Source organism: Mauremys mutica, chromosome 2, assembly GCF_020497125.1.
Source record: "Mauremys mutica isolate MM-2020 ecotype Southern chromosome 2, ASM2049712v1, whole genome shotgun sequence".
NCBI classification, from domain to species: domain Eukaryota; kingdom Metazoa; phylum Chordata; order Testudines; family Geoemydidae; genus Mauremys; species Mauremys mutica.
This window is the reverse complement of record NC_059073.1, coordinates 259,093,523-259,116,397: the sequence shown is the minus strand read 5'-3', so window position 1 is coordinate 259,116,397 and position 22,875 is coordinate 259,093,523. Positions and strand designations below refer to the sequence as shown.

Here is a 22,875-nt window from a genome sequence, read left to right as displayed (position 1 = left end):
ACCTCTTCCGCAATGTCATCCTCCCGTTCCGCCACAATTTCGTTTGGAAGTTCCAAAGTTCTGGATGCCGTGGCGAAAGGGGTGCATCTTGAGGGTTCTCTGGTAGGGCTAGAAACCCGAGAGGCATGGGAGTAATATGCAGCCCAAGGGACCCAGTATGACCATTGAGGCAGTGGTGGTGCCCATGGTTGATCATACCAAGGTGATGGTGGTGGGGCCATCTGAGGCTATGCTCAAGAGCCCTGTTGGTATTGGACACCATAGGGAGCCTGGGAGAAGTATTGAAATATTGCCTCCTCTACTTTGCTGTCCAAGTACACACTTGAGAGTGGGGGAGCGTGGCAGGGCAGCAGGGAAGACTCCTGTGCCATACAGATACTCAGAGCAGAGATCCCTGTTCCAAGGAAACTCTGGTACATTAGATACGCAGAGGTCTCTTGAGTGACAGAATTCCAGCGGTACCAATCAACTTGATGCCACTGGCAATACCAGGGAGGATGGAGATCTTGCCCACACCAACTGCTCTGGTGCTGATGGGGCATCCATGACAGTGCCAATGGAGTATCAAATATTGGCAACATCTTCTTAGGGGAGCGCTTACTCCTATCCTTGTCCCTCGGTGCTGTTGACTCAGTGCCTATGTCCATCAGGTAGGCACATCAACAGCACTTGCCGCTACAGATCTTCATGAACTTTGCATACCAGGCTGGGACTGACTCAGTGCTGACGGTACCAAGCACACCGGAGATAGTTTACAGCCAGCTTTCAGCTCACTGTGGGGACTTCCCACTCTCTTTTTCAAAGACTTATGAGAGGGGTCATCAGCTGGTTTCTTTAACCCACAGCCTTTGGATGTTATGGGCTGTGGGAAAGACTCATGTCTGCCAGGTGACTCTTGGCGCAGGTCCAGAGAGCCATCTCCATGAAGATAATCTTGTGTCTCAGCTCGTTGTCCTTAAGAGACCAGGGTCTGAGTTTCTGACAGAGACCACATTTTTGTGGAATGGGGCCTTCCCTGAGGAAGTGCTTGTCTGCAACTGGGATAGTCTCTTTGCAGGAGAGGCACTTCTTGAAGCCCGGTGAACCGGGCATACTCCGTTGGGGGAAGGGTCCCCAATGAGAAAAAGCAGGAAACAGTCTTTTATTTTCATTGAAAAAAAATGAAGGGGGAAACTAAAACTTACAAGTAAGTACTAGGGCACTAACTTAGTTATAGAAATGTAAAGCAAAAAGTAATGATCTTAAGGGACTGCAAAGAGCTGTCTCTAGCTAGGGGCAGTTGAGAAGGAACTGAGGGGGGGTTAGCTCACGAGCGCTGGCTAGCCTCATGGCAGAGCACGAAGAGAGAGCGCACATATGTGGGCCTAACAGACACTGCTACTGAAGTACTCTGATCAGCAGTGCAAGAACGCAAGTACCCCTATAGTGGAGCACCCACCAGGACACTACTCAAAGTTATAAAAAACAAATTTGCTTTTTACCATTTTCATTGTTGATTTATTTTCTGTGCAGCAATCAATTTGGACACTGAAAATAGATTTAGTTTCATTTTCTGTTTCTTTTTCATTAGCACAATAATGCAATGCTTTGGTTACAAATGTTGCAAGGAAATGTTTGGATTTAAACAAGTACTTCACACATTTCATCACATTAAAAAAAATTAAAAGCTTTTCTATTAATATTAGGGACTTAGTCTAGCTTGATTTTTATTTTTTATTTTTAAACACAGACAACCTCAGCAAATGTGCGCCCCAAAGTACTCAAGACATTATCTCTTTTAGTCAGGTTTGACTAATTTAAGTTTGACACAAATATACTTCCAGGTTGGTTCAAGTTTTTGATAAAAAACAGTTACATATCTATACTGGAACTGTTGTTTGATATGTGTTGCACGTGTCCATTCCATTTCAAGCGCCTGTGCACAAGTGCCAGGAGAATTTTTTTCCCCATAATAGTACCACAGGGAGGTGCATGCGCCCTTCGCACTCTCATGCTGCCAGCCAAGAGTGTAAAAGGAGCAGAGCCATCCTCAACCCCTTCAGTTCCTTCACACCAAAGCCAATATTTGAAGAAACTCTGATGTAGAGAGGAGGCGGTTGAGCATGTAACAGACATGTGCAACTCATCTTGAAGAACAATAGTAAGCAGGTATGCAACTCTTTTTTCTTCTTCGAGTGACTGCATGTCCATTCCACTTCACGTTACTCACAAACAGTTCCAAATGGGGACAAGTATCAGTCTATCGAAACAAAGACTACAGCAATACTCTCCCAATTTTAGCATCATCTCTAGAGGCATGGAAGATGGCATAAAGGGCAGTGAACATATGAACAGAAGACCTGATGGCATCCCTAAAAATGTCGGTAGTGGGAACATGACTCAGGAAAGATGCTGAAGCAGTTTGAGCCCTTGTAGAGTCCGCTAAAACTCTTTGGGGTAGTAGAACTTTAGCAATATCATAACACAATTAAATGTAGGAGGAAATTCAGTAAAATATCCTCAGAGATAACAGGCTTCTTCATTCTATCAGCAACAGACACAAATAGTTACAGGCATGATCGCAACTTCTTAGTCCTGTCTAGATAAAATGCAAACATTCTGATGACAGCCAAAGAATGAACTTTATCCTCATCTTTGTGAGGGTGGGGTTTCAGAAAGAAGGTTGGCAAGAATATAGTCTGATTTATGCGAAAATTAGAAGCCACGCTGGTAAGAAATTTGGAGTATGGATGTAAACCCACTTTGTCTCTGTCAAAGACAGCATAAGAAGGGTCATCCATAAAAGCCTGAAGCTTCACAGCTCTCCTGACCAAAGCAATAGCTACTAAGAATGCTATCTTCATCAAGAGAGCAAAGATGGAATATGTAGTTATAGTTTCAAAGGGACCCCACAACAACAACAAAAGAACCAAATTTAAATCCTAGGACGGTATTGGATCTCTATCCAAACCTTTTCAGCACCAAATAGTCAAATGGGAGGTTGATTTTCTCCACCTATCTACGTGAGGCTGGAATGCAGAGATGGCAGCTAAATGCACTCTCATGGAACTGACTGAAAGACCTGTTCCCTTCAGGTGGAGTACCCAATCCAAAATAAACTGAAAATAATGGCTTACATCCTTCTGCTGGGGTAACAATGAAAACCTATTCCATTCCAGGAAGTAAGTGAATCTGGTGCAGAACTTTCTGCTATTTAAAAGAACATTCTGTAATACAGCAAAACAGACTGCTTCTCAAGCAGCTACCTACTGAGAATCCAAGCAGTCAGATGTAGGCTAAGAGGGATGGGATGCAGAGCCTGGTCACTGTCCTGCAAAATTAAGTGGAAGAGTTATGGAACTTATGGAAGAGTTATGGCACCTCAAGTAGAGAGGTTCAAAAGGTCAGAGAACCAGTGCTGATGAGGCCAGGCTGTCACTATCAAAAATCAGAACGGCGTAAACTTGTCTGAGTTTGCCCAGTACCCTGGCCACCAAAGGTATGGGAGGAAAAGCATAGAGAAGCTTCCCCTGCCATGATAATAGAAAAGCATCCATCATGGACCATGGACTAAGACCTCCTCTTGAATAAAAATGGTGACACTTCCTGTTCTGTTGTGTGGTAAAACAAGCTAACTTCTGGCATTCCCCAAATCTGAAAAATGGACTTTATGAATCAGGCCTGAGAAACCATTCATGATCGTTGCTGAATGATCTAATGAAATGGTCAGCTATGCAGTTCTCAGATCTGGGGAAGTGAGAAGCCTTGAGATAAATGCCATTCTGGATGTAGGACAACCAGAAACCAATGTTTCTCGGCAAAGGGGTACCTACCTGACACATCTCTGACTAAGATCATGGAGGGAAATGTTGCAACAAAGGGAACTCCAGTGCATACATTGTCAAAGACCATCCACCAGTTTCAAGACGACAAGATAGCTGCAGATATGTGTCAGCATATCTAGTGGATTGCAAGAGGGATGGTAGACAGACTTCAACAACCTTTGCATTACCCAGAAATCAAGTCTGGCATACTGAGTCAGGTATGTGCAAGCTACCATGTGGCACAAAAGTTTCAGGCAATTCCTTACAGTTATACTTAAATACACCTTGAACTGTGAGCACAGGTCAAAAATTGCTTGAAATCTGGCCTGAGATAAGTATGCCTTTGCTGATGTCAAATTGAGAACCACCCCTATAAATTCAATTCTTTCTACAGGGAGTAAAACTGACTTTTCATCGTTGATTATCAGGCCCAACACATTTAAGAGGGAAGGCATCTTCTCAGTACTGCCCTTCACTTGCTATCTGTACTGACCCTGGCCTAACCAATCATCCAGATACTGGTACACATGAGATCTGCCTTTTTGATGTGTGCTGCCACCACTGCCACACATGTTGTGAATACTCAGGGTCCTGAGGACAGCCCAGAGGGGGAGACCGTGAACTGATAATGAACTGCTACTACAACAAATCTTAGAAACTTCCTGACTCTGGTGTAACATCATATGGAAACATGCATCCTTTACGTCCAGGGCAGCGAACAAGGTGTTGCGAGGTAGGAAAGGGATAATAAAAGCTAGGATTACAAAATTTTTATCTTCTTTATGTAATTGTTGAGATTTTGCAGGTTTAAAATAGGTCTTAAGCTTTCCTTGGATTTTTGAATGAGAAAATAGCCAGAAGAGAACCTTTCCCTGATGCTGAAGAGGCACTTATTCTATGGGCCCAACTGCAATAAAGACTGCACCTCTTGGACTAGTTACAGTTTCGTGAGAATGGTCCCTGAAAAGGGATGGGGGAACAGAAGTGAGTTGCAGGGTATATCTCAGTTCCATCGTGCTTACAACAGACAGGTGGGTTCTAATGTGGGACCAAGACCTTAGGAAGTGGGACAAGTGGCTGCCAAAGAGAGGTGAGATCAAATAGAGTGATTTGCTGTCAAGGAATCAAGTAGACAGGTTGGAAGAAGTCTGATGGTTGGAGGTGAAGGAGATAATCTCTTTCTGAGAGCTCTGTCATCTCCTGGATTGATCTGATTGTCTAGTCAGGTAGAAAGAGTATCTCTGTTGGGTCTGAGGATAGAACTGCTTTCTTCTTGGACTGGAGTGTAAATGCTAAAGGATTTCAACGTCGCCCTTGAATCCTTAAGAGAATGCAGAGCTTCATCTGTCTTTCTCAGAGAAAAAGTTGGAGCCCTTGACGGACAAGTCCTCAATCATCTGCCAAACTTCGGAAGGTAAACCTGATGACTGAAGCCAGGAAGCATGACACATGATCACCATTGTTGCCATGACACGAGCAGCCCAATCGGCCTCATCCAGTGCAGCCTGCAAAGATGTACAAGCAATCAGATTCATTTCAAAGAGCCTTGAACTCATTCATAATATCTGGCAGCTTGTCAGTAAATTTGTACATTGAGTCCCACACTGAATAATCATAATAGGACAACAAAATCCAATGGGTCACAAACCTGAACTGTAAACCTGAGCATGAATAAACCTATCTCCTAACATGCGTCTGACAAAGCGTATGCTCCAATACATCTGTTAGTCTTAAAGGTGCCACAGGACTTTGTTGCTTTTTACAGATCCAGAAACACGGCTACCCCTCTGGTACCTATCCCCTAAATAAACCTAATTTCTTTGCATCCTTAACTTTGGGAGTGGATTGAAAATGCCCTTTTCTGGCCTTTTCAATCACTGCCACCAGATGATGTAGCTTTTCTCAATTCCTTTAGTAGTAAGAGTCAGAAAAGCAGGACTCTGCCAAAGGATTTTCCAAGGCTCTAATACAGACATCAATAGGCGAAGCTGCTCTCGAAGGACTTGTGGAATACAAAATGCCCTCTATCTTGTGAGGGTAATCCTGAACCAGTTCAACCTGCATTCCCAGGGCAGTGGCCACCCACTTCAACAGACCCTGATAGGTTTTGTAGTCATCTGCAACTGGAGATTACAACTCTGGCACTATACCCTCATCCAGAGAACAGGAGGAAGTATTGAGCAGAGGAATCAGTGTGAATCTGCTCTGGTGGTAATGAGATCTCCTCCATCGGAGGATCTGAAGCAAGTTGAATAACTTCCACAGATTGCTGGGTAACAATATCAGTACTGGGAATTGTATCTCCGTGGAGATCTCGTAGCAGGGTGACAGAGAAGCAGCCCTGGAATCAGTAGGAAGTCCTCAGAGATTTCACAAAGAGCCATTGCTGCATTTGATAAGGTACTGAAGCCCAGCCCCATGGCAATCTGTCTCTTGACCAGCTACTGTAAGGATCATGGTATTCAGATCTTGATTTATGCACTGAAGAAAAGGGTGAACCCTCGTGACCTTCTGAAATAGAAATCCAACCTGTAGAAACCACTTCAAAAGTCAGACAATGAATTGGCATCAGAATTCCAAGGAGGTGCAGTACCAGGCAGAGAAGCCAGTTACAGGACTAAGAGACGTGGACAGTACCAGTTCTAGCATACAGGGCTTTCCTATGGCCATGCCTTTAGTTCAAAATTCCAGTGCACCAGAACCAGACAGTGCTAATGCCAGGTTTGATATTGACAGTGCTTATATATAGGTATCAAGGTAGATCCTGGAGTTGGCGCCTGCATGCCTAGAATAGTCTGCAGTCTCATCCTGCATCAGCGGTAAGTCCAGTATTGACAGACACAGAAGGTCTCTGATGGTCACAAACATCTCTGCCACACACCAAGGAGGAAGTCAATGCTGTTGAAGATCTAGTCAATGCTCTACCATGAGTACCCAACTTCCTTCTGTGAGAGTCCCAAGGAGACTTAGCCCACAAAGAGGAAGACTTCTTCTGGCCAAGGAAATACAGGTGCTAGAATTCTCCTGGTGCTTACATGGTACCTGGGACAGAGAGTGGTGTCTTCTCTCTTGCTCCCTTCAATATAGGGGAGCCACTGAATCAATCAGCACACTCTGGAAAGGAGTCAAGTCCAAAACCCCATGTACTGAATGGGTAGGTACCAAGTGAGGACACAATGCGCCATTAAGATGTGTTGAAGTCGGACCTCCCTCAGCTTCTTCATTTGGGTCTTAAACACTCTGCAAATAGGGCACTTATGCATAACGTGACGCTCCCCTGTGCACTTTGAACAGCTGGAGTGGGGCCTGCTGACTGGCATGGACTTACAACCAGAACAGCATTTGAAAGCCAGGCATTTCAGCATGCCCCTGTACCAAGCCAAAGCTTGAGAAAAAACAAAATGAACAAAAACTGAGTATAAAGGAAACTTTTTATAGGGTACCACTACAAACTAACTAATTTAACTAAGCTAAAGAACTATATACAGGATATATATATATATTTAGACAAGATCTACAGGAGAAAGGTAAGGATAGAAAAGCGCTCACTCACGCTCCAACTACCAACCCTGGGCGGTGAGAAGGAACTGAGGAGAGTTGGGACAACTATGCCCTTTAGACTCTCAGCTAGCAGCTCCAGAGCGCGGAAGGTAGAAGCACTGCTGCAATGGGTACAACTATCGGAAGAAGTTCTCCGGCTCCAGTGCACTAGTGCGCAAACACTTAAAGTGGAATGGACATGTGCAAACACTCAAGGAACAAAGCTATACAAACCCCAATTTTTCTTTTCAACACTCCTTTTTATTAGCCCAGATATCACAAAACTAGCTTTATATCTCTTTATTTACCCTTTATTATTTCACATTCCCTCTATTTTACAAAAGTTGTGTGTCCCCCAAAACCAACAGAACCTGGAGTTGACCAAGAACGTAATTCCAGCCCCTTTGATTAAGTATCATGCTACTTCACATATCTAATCACGGAATACCAAAAAGCACCAGGATTAGGAAAGGCATGAACACATTTTTTACACAGAAATATGTTGTTTCATGGCATTCATTTTATAAATTGGGCTTCAGGGGTGGGAGGGAAGAGGAACAATGAATGATAAAGGAACTGGAAGTACAAAATATAACTAAGGCCCTTGTCCTGCAAACACTTATCCACATGAGAAACTGAAGGCATGCAAGTAATCCCATTGAGTTAATGGGACTATATGCATGGTTGAAGTTACTCATGTATAAAATATTTTTAGGAGCAAGTCTTAAATATTATTTTCATGCTCAAAGAAAACTTGAAATTCACTGTTCACCATGAAAAATAAGATACATATGAAAAATCAGCTTGACTGGACTGAAGAAAAAAAAGTGTAATTCATCTTAGGCTAGTTAAATAACATTTCACAGATTTGGCAAAATATTGCAATTGCACTGTGGACTGGCACACACAAGCAAATGATGAATGCTGAAACAATGCTGCACTGCTTAAAGAAAGAGGATAAAACCAGAGAATTTGCATCTAGACAATATGCTACAGCAGAATAGATGCAGCAAGAATTAATATTTATATATACACTCCAGAAATTTTTTCATAAATTGTGGTTTTGAATAAACTGTATATACAAGTTATCCTTTGATAGTTGAGACTGCTCAAAGTAAAGCTTCAATAAGCTAAACTGGAAGTGGAAAAGAAAGATTACTTACATTCAGGTAACTGGCTCTTCGAGATATATGGTCCTTATCTTTATTCCAGTGTGGGTGCACACATTCTCCATGCACTTGAGACTAGAAGAAATTTGCTAGCCCTGACTGTTGGTTCATGCCTGTGCCCCTTCTTCTCTCCTTACATTCCAAACCAAGGGCATAAGGTGTGGTACGTACCAACTCTTTCTCCGGTACCTTTCTACTATGAATAACCTAGTACAAGGCTCTGCTGCAGAGTGGAAAGAGGGCAAGTAATGCAATACAGATAAGGACCACACATCTTGAAGAATCCCGGTTACTGGAAGGTAAATAACCTACCTTTCTTCTTCAAGTGTTGTTCCTTATGTGTACTCCACTGGGAGTGAGTCACAAGCCATATTCGTTGAGAAGGAGGGTTCAAGAACCCTTGCTGTACCACCTCTGCCAAAGGATGAGTCAGCAGTAGATATCTGCATAATGCTTAGGGCATAATGTCTCATGAAAGCCTGAACAGAATCACACATTGTGCCACTTTACAGATTTCCAGAACAACCTCTTGGAGTGAGGCTAGTGATGCAGCCTGTGCTCTAGTCAAGTGGGCTCTGACCCCTTGTGGGGGAGAGGTCCCTATCTCCTTGTAACAGAGCAGGATGCAACCCGAAATCCATTTGGATAGTCTTTGGGACAAGATTGCTTCATCACTCATATGTTGCACAAAGAATACAAATAACAAATAGGTAATTTCCTAAAGGATTTAGTCCTCTGCAGGTAGAATGCCATGCCTCAACAGACACACACAGAGGGAAGGTTTCTATTCTCACTGGTGGCATACAACTTTGGAAAGAAGACAAATAAGTGAATAGTATGATTTAAATGGAATTCTAAGATCAACTCAGAGTGTATTTTGAGTGTAATACCGGGAAGACTTTATCCCTATGGAAGACCATGTAAGGTAGATCAGCCATAAGAGCCCCCAGCTCACCTACTCTTTTGGCTGATGTGATGGCTGACAGAAAAGCAACCTTCATCAACAGGTGTGCTATGGATTCAAACAGAGCCTTCCTTCATGCTGATAGGACTAGAGACTGAGATCCCAAGTCCAGGTAGATTTCAGCTTCAGGGAAAACTTCTAACGATTTCCATTAGAAAACAGACAGTCAGAGGATGGGTGAAGATAGAGTGGTTGTCAACCAGAGGGTGATAAGTGCTAATAGCTCCTACGTGCACCCACAGACCTGAAGTTTTTAAGGATAGGAGAGATTCCAAGATTACAGGGATCTGGGAATCCACTGGTGTTATCCAATGATGGTGACATAGATAGAAAATGTTTTCCATTTTGCCATGTTGCACTTTCTTGTACTGGAGTGTAGATGCCCAGCAAATGGGGTGTTGTCACTTAGCCCTGGTCTACACTATGAGTTTAGGTCGAATTTACCAGTGTTAGATCGATTTAACCCTGCACCCATCCACACGACCAAGCCTGTTTTGTTGACTTAAAGGGCTCTTAAAATCAATTTCTGTACTCCTCCACAGCAAGGGATTTAGCACTAAAACTGACCTTGCTGGGTCGAATTTGGGTTAGTGTGGATGCAATTCGATGGTATAGGCCTCCGGGAGCTATTTCAGAGTGCTCCATTGTGACCACTCTGGACAGCACTCTCAACTCAGATGCACTGGCCAGGTAGACAGGAAAAGCCCCGGGAACTTTTGAATTTTATTTCCTGTTTGGCCAGCGTGGCGAGCTCATCAGCACAGGTGACCATGCAGAGCTCATCAGCACAGGTGACCATGCAGTCCCAGAATTGCAAAAGAGCTCCAGCATGGAGCTAATGGGAGGTACCAGATCTGATGGCTGTATGGGGAGAAGAATCCGTGCAGGCAGAACTCCATTCCAAAAGACGAAATGCCAATATATATGCCAAAATCTCCAAGGGCATGATGGGCAGAGGCTGCAACAGGGACACACAGCAGTGCCGCGTGAAAATTAAGGAGCTCAGGCAAACCTATCAAAAAACAAAGGAGGCAAACGGTTGTTCCAGGTCAGAGCACCATACATGCCGCTTCTGTGATGAGCTGCATGCAATTTTAGGGGGGGAGCCCCACCACTACCCCCCACTGTCCGTGGACACCTGCAAGGGGGGAGTCTCATGCAACAGGGATAAGGAAGATGAGGAGGAGGTTGAGGATCGCGCACACCAGGGAAGCAGAGAATCTCTTCTCCCCAAGAGCCAGGAACTGTTCATCATCTTGGAGCCAATACTCTCCCAACCCTCCCAAGGCGGGCTCCTGGACCATGATGCCGGAGAAGGCACTTCTGGTGAGTGTAAATATGTAAACCCTTTGTAAATATGATACAAGGTTTAAAAGCAACCGTGTTCAATGATTAATTTGCCCTGAAGACTTGGGATGCATTCGTGGCCAGTACAGCTACTGGAAAAGACTGTTAACGTGTCTGCGGAGGGAGCAGAAATCCTCCAAGGACATCTCCATGAAGCTCTCCTGGAGGTACTCTAAAAGCCCTTGCAGAAGGTTTCTGGGGAGGGCAGTCTTATCCGTCCTCCATAGTAGGACATAAGCCAGTAGTAAGTAGTCTGGAATCATTGGAGAACAAAGCATTGCAGCGAATGGGCCCAGGCTTTGGTGGCATCAAGCAACATCCATTCTTTATCTCTGTGTTAGCCTCAAGAGAGTGATATCATTCATGATCACCTGGTTGAAATACGGGAAATTTGTTTAAGGAGACATTTAGAGGTGCCCGTTCCTGCTCGGCTGTTTGCCTTTGGCTGACAGGGATCTTCCCTGATACTAGCCATACGGTGGGGAAGGGAGGGTGTGAAGCAATCATCCCAGAGAATTAGGGGGGAGGGTTAGGGTTGTGCTGCACGTTCACCCTGAAACCGCAGCACCTCTTTTTAAATGGCCAACCCAACAGGCTTTGCTTGGTATGGGAAAGGAGGGCGCTGCTGTTTGAAACCATTCCCACATGTTATGAAGGTTGAAGAAGCCGAAACTCTTTGCCTTACCATGGCAGCCTGCAAGCTGAATTCTGTTGCCCAGCCGAGCATGTGTGATGTCTCACACCAAACCGGCAGGCACTCAATATACGAGGCAAAATGCAACCTTATACCAAAAGCACATATACTATGTAATGTGAATCGCTTGATTCAGTGTGAAATAGTCTTATCTTCGTTCTCTAAAATGCTTTTTAAATACTACTCTCCCTTTTTTTTCTCCTGCAGCTGCAAATGTTTCTACGCTCCCCCTATCATCTCCATCCCAGAGGCTAGTGCAGATTAGAAGGCGAAAAAAACGCACTCGTGACAACATGTTGTCAGAGCTCATGCAGTCCTCCCGCACTGAAAGAGCTCAGCAGAATGCGTGGAGGCAAACAATGGCAGAGTCTAGGAAAGCGTTAAATGAATGCGATGGGAGGAGCACGATGAGAGGAGGCAGGATGCAATGCTGAGGCTAATGGGGGAGCAAACTGACATGCTCAGGCGTCTGGTGGAGCTGCAGGAAAGGAAGCAGGAGCACAGACCGCCGCTGCAGCCCCTGTATCACCGCCTGCCCTCCTCCCCAAGTCCCATATCCTCCTCACCCAGATATCCAAGAACACGGGGGGAGGGGGAGAGAAGTGAGGCTATGGTCACCCAGCCACTCCACCCCAGCGGATTGCCCAAGCAACAGAAGGCTGGCATTCAATAAGTTTTGAACTGTAGTGTGGCCTTGTTCTTCCCTCCTCCCCTCATCCACCAACCCACCCGGTGCTTCCCTCCTCACCATCCCATCCTGGGCTACCTTGCGAATTTTCCCCCTATATGTGTGTTGAATAGAAAGAAAGAATGCATGGTTTTGAAACAATGACTTTATTGCCTCTGAAAGCAGTGATCAAAGGCGGGAGATTGGTTGGCTTACAGGGAAGTAGAGTGAAACAAGGAGGCGGGTTTTCATCAAGGAGAAACAAACAGAACTGTCCACACCGTAGCCTGGCCAGTCATGACACTGGTTTTCAAAGCTTCTCTGATGCCCAGGGCACCCAGCTGTACTCTTCTAATCGCCCTGGTGTCTGGTTGCGTGTAATTGGCCGCCAGGCGATTTGCCTCAACCTCCCACCCCACCATAAGCATCTCCCCCTTACTCTCACAGATATTGTGGAGCACACAGCAAGCAGCAATAACAATGGGAATATTGGTTTCGCTGAAGTCTAACCAAGTCAGTAAACTGCACCAGCGAGCTTTTAAACATCCAAATGCACATTCTACCACCATTCTGCACTTGCTCAGCCTATAGTTGAACTGCTCCTTACTACTGCCCAGGCTGCCTGTGTACGGCTTCATGAGCCATGGCATTAAGGGGTAGGCTGGGTCCCCAAGGATAACTATAGGCATTTCAACATCCCCAACGGTAATTTTCTAGTCTGGGATGTAAGTTCCTTCCCACAGCTGTTCAAACAGAGCAGAGTTCCTGAAGATGCGAGCATCATTCATCTTTCCCGGCCATCCCACGTTGATGTTGGTGAAACATCCCTTATGATCCACCAGTGCTTGCAGTACCATTGAAAAGTACCCCCTACGGTTAATGTACTGGCTGCCAAGGTGGTCGGGTCCCAAGATAGGGATATGCGTTCCGTCTATTGCCCCACCACAGTTAGGGAATCCCATTGCAGCAAAGCCATCCACTATGACCTGCACATTTCCCAGAGTCACTACCCTTGATAGCAGCAGCAGCTCAGTGATTGCATTGGCTACTTGGATCACAGCAGCGCCCACAGTAGATTTACCCACTCCAAACTGATTCCCGACTGACTGGTACCTGTCTGGCATTGCAAGCTTCCAGAGGGCTATCGCCACTCGCTTCTCAACTGTGAGGGCTGCTCTCATCTTGGTAGTCTTGCGCTTCAGGGCAGGGGAAAGCAAGTCACAAAGTTCCATGAAAGTGCCCTTACACATGCAAAAGTTTCGCAGCCACTGGGAATCATCCCAGACCTGCAACATTATGCAGTCCCACCAGTCTGTGCTTGTTTCCTGGGCCCAGAATCGGTGTTCCACGGCAGGAACCTGCCCCATTACCACCATGATGTCCAAATTGCCAGGGCCCATGCTGTGAGAGAAGTCTGTGTCCATGTTCCTCATCACTATCGTGACTGCGCTGTCATTGCCTCCTTGCCTACTTTTGCAGGTTCTGCACATGCTGCAGGATAATTTGCGAGGTGTTTACAATGCTTGCAGCAGCAGCAGTGAGCTGAGCGGGCTCCATGCTTGCCGTGGTATGGCGTCTAAAGAAGAGCAGAAGAGCAGAGTTGCAGCGGAAGTGGTGGATGACGACAGATGCCAAGAGAATATTTATACAGAACAACGAGAGGACCTGTGAGGTGGATTCATGGCACCAGAAGAGCGGTGTGGGATGGTGACAGTTAGCAGTGCCACTGCACCGTCTGCTGACAGCGACACCCAGGACACAACAGCAGCGGTGACGATGAGCTGAGCTGAGTGGGCTCCATGCTTCCTGTGGTATGGCATCTGCACAGAAAAAAGGCGCGAAACGATTGTCTGCCGTTACTTTCACAGAGGGAGGGGCAACTGACGACATATACCCAAAACCGCCTGCGACAATGTTTTTGCCCCATCAGGCATTGGGAGCTTAATCCAGAATTCCAATGGGCGGCGGAGACTGCGGGAACTGTGGGATAGCTACCCACAGTGCACCGCTCCGTAAGTCGATGCTAGCCACGGTAGTGAGGACACACTCTGCTGACTTAATGTGCTTAGTGGGGACATACACAATCAACTGTATAAAATCAATTTGTAGAAATCGACTTCTATAAAATCGACCTAATTTCGTAGTGTAGACATACCCTGAGTCCTTTAGTGAATTTAATGATGTCTGTCTTTTCACTGAGCACACTGTTTCCCCTCAAAGAGTAAGTCCTCCACCTCAGACTGGACTTCCTTTGGAAATTCAGAGTACTGAAGCCCCAACACTCAATGCATGACTACAGACATCGCCATAAAGCAGAAGGCTGTACCTGCTACATCAACTGAGGCCTTGAGGGATAATATAGCAAGCAGTTTGCCCTCCCTGATTAGCACTTTGAACTGCAGCCTAAGCTCCTGGAATAGTTTGTCAGTAAATTCCAAATAAATAATAATAAAATCATACTTTGACATTAATACTTGATAGTTTGCTATGCAGAACTGTAAGCTGGTCAGAAGGGGTAGATTTAGGTGGATGTCTGCCTCTTTCAGTAAGTGCTTAAATTACTAACAAATTCAGAGTAGTTTGTGCCAATAAAAATTCTGCTCTTTTAGCTGGCACAAAGTATTACTTCTCCACTCTTGTCAGAGTGGGGGTACACATGGCCAGGGTGTGTCAAACCATCATGTCCAGTTCTAAGATGGCCTCCACTCTGCTGGGTCCAATACTTCGGAGAACATCCAGGAGTTTATGGGGAGTGTTCTGCACTTCCTGCAGAGGGATCTAGAGTGTATTTGCGTTACTTCTTTGCAGGTCTTGAAACAGCCTGTAGTCATCAGATGGTGAAGGTGAAGTTAGTGCAACTGCCTCATCTAAGGATGACAATAAGTTGGTAGTTCCACCAGATCCAGTTCTTCTGATTCCTCCATTAATTCCTAAGGAGGCTCAGGATCCTCTCTGTAAGGAAAGGGTTGCCTGGATCCCTGTATAGCCTCAAAATATATCATGTACAGGTCTCACTGTCCCCAATAAGGCCAGTGTGAGGGGTCAAAATAAAACTGAGGTGGACCCCTGGAGTAGGGCACCATTAGTCCCAAGATGCATCATCTCTCCTATGACACTGGGATGACAACCAAGAGACTCCTGATCCTCTGTCTAACTGTTCCCTTGTCTTAATGGGAGTGGACACACACTCCCACTAACACCAAACCTATCAGAGGAAGAGACAGCTCCAGACTCTATGGGTGGTGCTGTCGGAACCAAGATTCTTATTATGCCCTGGCTAGTAGAAGGTACTGACAGGGCGGGGGTCCCTCCACTCCGGGTCTTCGGGGCACTTCGGCGGCGGGTCCTGGAGCAAGTGAAGGAGCCCTCGCCGCCGAATTGCCGCTGAAGACCCGGAGTGGAAGAAGCTCCAGGTCTTCCGCAGTGGGTCCTTCACTCACTCCAGGTGTGTTCGGCGGCACTGAAGGACTCACTGAAAACTCTCATGGGGACCCCTGAAAACTCTCTGGGCAGCCCTGTGTACTGATGAGCGACTCTCCCTTGTCAGGATCAGTTCCAAAAGGATTGGGGATTCCAGGTCCAAGACGACAGCAATGTCCTCAGGGGCAGAGCATCCTTCTCAGAAGAAAAGGGATGGAGTATAGCGCACTGGCGGTGTTGGTCTCATTGTGGTCTTTGGTACTGACTTCTTACCACAGTGCAACAGTACCATCGATGTGGGCAAAATCCATACCATTTCTCTCTTGCTGATACTGGGGACAGTCCTGTTTCTGTTGTTAATGCTGGTTTCAGGGCATTCCTGCTCTTTGGAGCTAGGAGACCAGTACCATGCTCCCTGTAAGCTCCTGATGCTCCTGTATGCTGGGTGCAGAGTCTCACCCAACTTGGAAGGTGTTGGAGAAGAGGTCCTCTTCTTGGATGAGAAACTGGAGGAAGATTTCTCTAGCCTCATGCCCGTTTGGAGGAGTCTTTAGCTCTACTCTTATTAGCCCCCGAGCCAAAGATCTCAGTTTTTCGAAGGGCACTCCTCAGTTACTCCAACCAACGTACAGGGGAGTCTGACAAACCAGGGTTGGACTGGGACCTCATAGCACAATCCATCAGGACTCTCTGAAGCCTGCACTAAGAGGCTTGACGGGTTCAGCTGGGAAAGGATCAGTTAATAGCACCTTTCAATGGGATGTGAGCTTCCCCAAGGCAGCAGAGGCATCTGAGGTGGTCCTTAATGACAAAGAAGCCTGAGAAGGCAGGAAACATAGGTCTTGAATCCCAGGATCTTGGGCCTGGGCACCCTGATGGAGAGGCAGGAGGAGGGAGAGACCTAAGCCCTAACTATTAATAATTACACTAATTAACTACAAAAACATTATCTAAAATGTATTTACAAATATTTACAGTTCAATGCAGAAGCAACTAGCAACTTCTGCGGACACAGAAGAGGTTCCATCTCAGACCCCAAGCAGCAGAAAGGAACTGAAGAGGTGGTCAGTCTCCATCATCCCTCATGCCCTCAGTTCAGAGAATGAGAAGCAGAGAGGGATACAGGCACAGACTAATGGACACTGCTAACAAGGATCTTCTCGTCGAGTGCATGTGCACACCCACAGTAGAATACACATAAGGATCATTGTTCGAAAAAGAATGATTCACTGCATTATTTCTAGCATCTTATAAAACACTGGTTGACTCTGGCCACTAAAATGTGTTTATGGCATGTAATGTTGCCATATAAAATTTGCCATATTTAACCAGAAAAAATGGCACTCATTTCAATGAGAAAAAAATCCAGCATTAAGCCTGGCCTCTCACTAAGATGTCACAGTATTAGGTGCCTCAAATGCCAGGAATAAACTGGTTGTTCATTTTGACACTGTGTTCTCCAGGTGTTTTTGTTGTTGTTGTTGTTTGTTTTTAAAAGGATTTCTGGCACATTACATAATAATATACACTTACCATGTTACATGGAAAGCTTGTCGACATCCATGTTTGTTACATGTCATGCAAGCACCAGTTGCTGCTTTGCTTTCTCTCCCTTGTTCATCACAAATATAGCACGTCTATTAAAGAAAAAAAAAGTATTTACATATCATACAAAGTACCCAAATTATTTTTGTATTACTCATAGGAGGCATTTTATATGATGTGCTACAAGGACATACTGATTTTCTCAATCTTGTAGTCAAGCATACTTGAGGACACCTTTACACAGCCTAATCACAATTTTTTAAAGCAGACTGCTATATACACTGTTTAGGATTTGCATAGCACTTTACCTTTTCTAAGTGCTGTATAAACATTAAATTAACTAAATCTACACACCACCTCTGTATTATCCTAATTCACTATTATCCTAATTTTAAAGATGCGGAATACTGAGGCAGAGAACTTAAATAACCTGTCTAATGGCCAAACAGCCAATGGCTAACACGTGATTAGAACTCAAGATTTTCCGCACCCCAACCCTGTGTTCATTCCTTCAAATCACTGAATTACTCTCATATGTTTGCTTATAAGTATAGTTACTAGTAACAGTATCATAGTAGCACTTAGAAATTCCAATTAGGATCAATGTCTAATTATGCTAGATACCATATAAACAAGTAGGACAGCCTAGTTTATGTCCAGAGAAGCTTCCTATTTAAAGTTAAACTTAATAATTTTATGCAATGCATATTTACATACAAATAAGTGGAAATAGATTTTCAGAAGTCTCACAATATGTCTCCAAGCCTACATGAGGTTCAGAGGCCTTTAACCAAGTTTAGTAATGCTATTCAACACAGTTTTTATTTAAATAGGAGTCTAAAACAGCACAGCCTTATAACCACCTGGTTAGAAACTAGTCTACCTGGAACCTTGTTTAAATTGAGTTTAATTCAGGAGCCTAAACTCATTTCAAAGGCCAAGGAACAAGTTAGATTTAAAGCAGATTGTCAGATTTCTAAAAATGTCATTACAGAATCTCACCGAATGCCCAGTAACTAAAGAGACCTATAGCAATTTATTTAATTTTGCAAATTATCAATTAAGTGAATAATCAAAAAGAACAAAAATAATCCATCAAAATATATTTCATTATTTGACAGGTGTGTTGTAATTGTAATTATAAATACTTAATATATTAGTACACATGTTACAATGTATTTTCTAAAATAATGAAGGCTTAATTATAGTGGACTTCACTATAGCTTCTTCTAATTAAAGCTTTGGTGAGAAATGTGTGAAACAACTGTTTTTTTATAATATAAATATTGGGGTATGCTGATTACTGAAGTGTAAATTAAGAGAGATTCTGCTGTTCTATGTTTATAATATAATTCCAGCCTATTGCAAGGGCCCTACCAAATTCACAGCCATGAAAACTGGGTCACCGATTGTGAAATCTGGTCTCCCCCCGTGAAATCTGGTCTTTTGAGTGCTTTTAGCCTATACTATACAGATTTCACAGGGGAGACCAGCATTTCTCAAATTGGGAGTCCTGACCCAAAAGGGAGTTGCAGGGCGGTTGCAAGGTTATTTTAGGGGGTTGCGGTATTGCCACCTTAATTCTGCACTGCCTTCAGAGCTCGGTGGCCAGAGAGCAGCAGCTGCTGACTGAGGGCCCAGCTCTTCAGGCAGCAGCACAGAAGTAAGGGTGGTTATACCATACCATGCCATCTTTATTTCTGCACTACTGCTGATGGCGGCTCTGCCTTCAGAGCTGGGCTCCTGGCCAGCAACTGCAACTCTCCAGCTGCCCAGCTCTAAAGGCAGCACCACCACCACCAGCAGCAGCGCAGAAATAAGGGTAGCACTACTACAATAACCTTGTGACCTGCCCCACAACTCCTTTTTGGGCCAGTACCCCTACAATTACACCACCATGAAACTTCAGATTTAAATAGCTGAAATAATGAGATTTACAATTTTTAAAATCCTATGACTGTGAAATTGACCAAAATGGACTGTGAATTTGGTAGGCCCTATCTGTTGCATAAACAAAATTAAAATGATTTCAACGAGAAATCCTTCATGGAAGCATCCTCTGATTTGGACACACCAAAAATAAAAGATGGCCTTAAAAACAAAATTATCACATGCACACAGGGCCGTACAAGGCCATTTTGACAGAGGCATCGCCAAGCCAAATTTCAGTGAGTGTCATTGCATTCTGGTGCATAGGGCTGCAGCATCACTCAGGTTTCACCTGGCTGCCCCTCCTCTGTGATACAGGGAAGGCCAGGTCAGGCCAAACCCAAGTGGCACTATGACCCTGCATGCTGGATTGCATCATCACTTGGTTCTGGGGCACTCTCAAATGTTGGCCCACACAAACTGTTCTTTTTGCACTCCCTCCTCCCCCAGCAGAAAAAGGATGGGAAGCAACTTTTGTTTGCTTCTGTTTTTCAATATCTCCTTTGTTTAAACTATATCATATCTTTACATTGAAGAACAGGAAATCACACTAATGCTTACGTATGACTACACTTGAGTGGAGCAAGAGGGAATAAATGGGAAATATGGGGGCAAATATATTGGAGGTACAATTTAAGTATAAAAAAAGAAGTGAACATAAAGAAAGAAAAAATATAAAAACAAACAAAATACAGTAGACAAAGACAAATAAATCAATGAAATTCTGAGTTAAGGATAGAATGGCTTTTTATGGTCTTGTCTGGACTAGAATTTAAGGTGTACTATTAGCATATATTAGGTAGTATGCAAATTAAAATGTTTTACAGAATCAAGTGTAGACAAGGCCATGTGTTTGGTCTCCACTACACTTTTAACAAGCATAATTAGCTAAGATGCTAACATCACACCTTAAATCCTAGTTTAGACAAGAACTAGCTGATCTGGAAATGATTTTACTAATTCCTTATCTCACTCACCAAGTGCATCAAGATTACAGTTCACATAGTATCTGAGATCACTCACTGTTCTAACTCCCAATGAGTATCACATGACCTTCAATACTTACGTATTAAGAAAAAGCAAGGTCACCATCTAACAAATTTTCTTGCTTTTGAAATGTACTTCGGTAGTAAATCCTTTGTTTTGTTTGAACATTTCCAGTAACAGAAAACTTAAGTTCTAGCAAAATCCATAAGACACAAGATCCAGCTACTACTTTATTACTTTACTGCCCAGAATTTTTCTAAGCATTATTCTAGTTGTTTTTCCTTAAATAAATCCCAGTAAAGGAAATTATACAAACATCTATTCAGTATGGCTATAGGTCCTGTCTATTTAGAACTTTGAACTGCATTTAAAAATTGTGCCTAAGCACAACTAATGGTCAAACTATTTATAATATGATAAATCACTGATGAACTGCATTATAAACAGGTTTATAAAACAATGCCATAGATTAGCTACAATTTATAACAAGTTCAGCATAATTCAACTCTTCCTACACTAGCCATAAAAACTCGGAGTACTCTGAGTTTGACGTAAAGCAACCAAACACACCATACTTTCCCTTTGCTTCAAGGGCTAAAATTCAAATCTCAAGTCGAACTTCTCCAGTACTCTGGTCTGTCTCTTGGAGCTATAGACTGGTCACAAAAGATGAAAGTTCCCTTCATGTGGTAGTACCCCAGGATTTTGCAAAGTCAATTCAACAGTCCATATATTAGTTCGACCTCTCTCTGACCCCAATTAAGATTTTAGATGCCTGAACTGTAGCAACCCATGTACTCCTTCACCAACATCCGGAAGAGCATCAGTCATGCCTTAGTACTGATGGAGGAGAAGAGCTCTTGAACTCTCCTCCATCCCTGGGCCTCCAGTGAGATAGCAAATGGCAATAAACCAACTGATCAAGTGGGACAAAGCTCCCAGTTAAACAAGGATGCTATGCTTGGAGCAAAACAGAAATATCAGAGGCCTTTTTTTGCCAATTAAACACTTTGCATTACTGTGTGCGCTTATCTGCTGGAAGAGATTTTTAATATCTCTTTGAAAAAGTTTCCAAATTTGGGGGGAGAAATAAAACCTGTTAACAAAAATTAACTTCAAAACATTTTCTTTTGAGGACTGCACAGGTCATAGTTATGATGTGCTACACACAGCACCCATGCATCCAAAAAAGTTATTCCTTGTGAGCTCTGATTATTTCTCAGTTTTTGCAGAACGTAATCATTCATTTTAAATAAAGTTTCTAACCCTTACAGTTGTGAAGCTTTTTAAAACTAGACTGTTAGTATGAAACAACAGCTCAAAACTATAGCATGACCTACCACTATTAACCAATAGGTCTTAACTCTGAGATGTAAGAAGGACAATTTGAAATTGCAACACTCTTAACTACCTTAATACTGACCAGTTTAGCAGAAATATTTGGCCAATAGACTTATCCATTATGACTGAACACCACACAGTTTAGAGCAGGGGTTCCCAAACTGTGGGTCAAGACCCCAAAGATAGTCACAATATCAGCAGACGGCGTCGTGGCAATCTCTAGTGTGCAGAGGATGCCATTTTGCTCTGGACAGCGTGACCTTGTATGTACGAGATCAAAATGCATGGAGGACGCCATTTTGCTCTACAAAACAGCATCCTCTGCACAGCATGAACTTGCATGCAAAATACATAGTAGTAATAGTCATGTAATGCAGAGGATGCCATTTTGTAGAGCAAAACAGCATCTTCTATGTGGTGCAACCATACACATATGGTGCGTATGAGGTCATGAAGGGCAGAGGATGCCATTTTACTCTACAAAATGCTGTCCTCCATGCAGCGTGCTCTCACTGGTATAGTGTGGGTGAGGTTATGCTGTACAGAGGATGCCATTTTGCTCTTTAAAGTGACATCTTCCATGCTGTCTGGGGTTCTTGGAGGAAATAATTAATTAAATGGGGTCGTGATGGCAAAATGTTTGAGAACCCCTTTGCGTTAATAAGCATTTTTCCATCTCTGAGCTATTCAAATCATGGTGCTCATTCTGTGCTCTCTTAATATTGCTCTAGAAAAAGAAAGTAGATGCGAAGGACATGAGACACACCGGTAATATTTTATTAACGTTAGATGCTCCATATTATTGTGTTGTGACTATATGATTACCAGGGATTAACTTCAGCACATAAGCAGGAAAGCAGACAAACACTTCTGTGATCATCATTTACTGACACTTAAAGGACAATGCTTTGAAGACAACCCCCAACCCCTCTGGTGGGCTACATAAACTGGTTTGACCAGGCTCAAGACATACAGTAAGAATTTAGGGACTGATAAAAGGTTTACCGCTGAAGTACAGGGGGAGTGAGAGAGTGACTGTGGGCAAGCAGACTGATCCCTAGTTCCCAGAATAAGGGTTAGCTGGATAAGTTAGGCCTACCTACTTCACATAAAACAAATAGCCTAGAGACTATTTGTTATGATAAAACCCCTTTAGCTTCTGTTATGTTTTGTTCCTACTGTTGAGATTAAACAAAAATTTATTTTGAAAATAACATTTTGGTGACTGTACGTACGTACGTACGTACACACACACACACACACACACACACACAGGTCACAACTCCTCAAGGGAAGACATGAAGCATTCAAATCCAGTTTAAACTGCTGTGGAATCATGGTCAGTACACAGGCTACTACAGTATCTCAGGAACTAGTCCACAGAGTAGAAGAATCACAAGATTCCATCCCAGGACAGGTGACGGCAAGAGGCCTAACAACTGAGGGAGTTGCACTCAGATTTAGAGGGG

General features: G+C 43.8%; 1 protein-coding gene across 6 annotated transcripts in view; it reads right to left on the bottom strand.

Annotated features, from left to right (window-relative positions):
- The window catches only part of MLLT10 (MLLT10 histone lysine methyltransferase DOT1L cofactor), a 239,406-nt gene that overhangs the window by 145,199 nt on the left and 71,332 nt on the right, over positions 1-22,875 (bottom strand). For all 6 annotated transcript variants that reach the window (XM_045005045.1, XM_045005043.1, XM_045005044.1 and 3 more), the window contains one exon: positions 17,138-17,241. In XM_045005045.1, the coding sequence (XP_044860980.1) occupies positions 17,138-17,241 (104 nt within the window). The remainder of the gene's footprint in view (positions 1-17,137; positions 17,242-22,875) is intronic.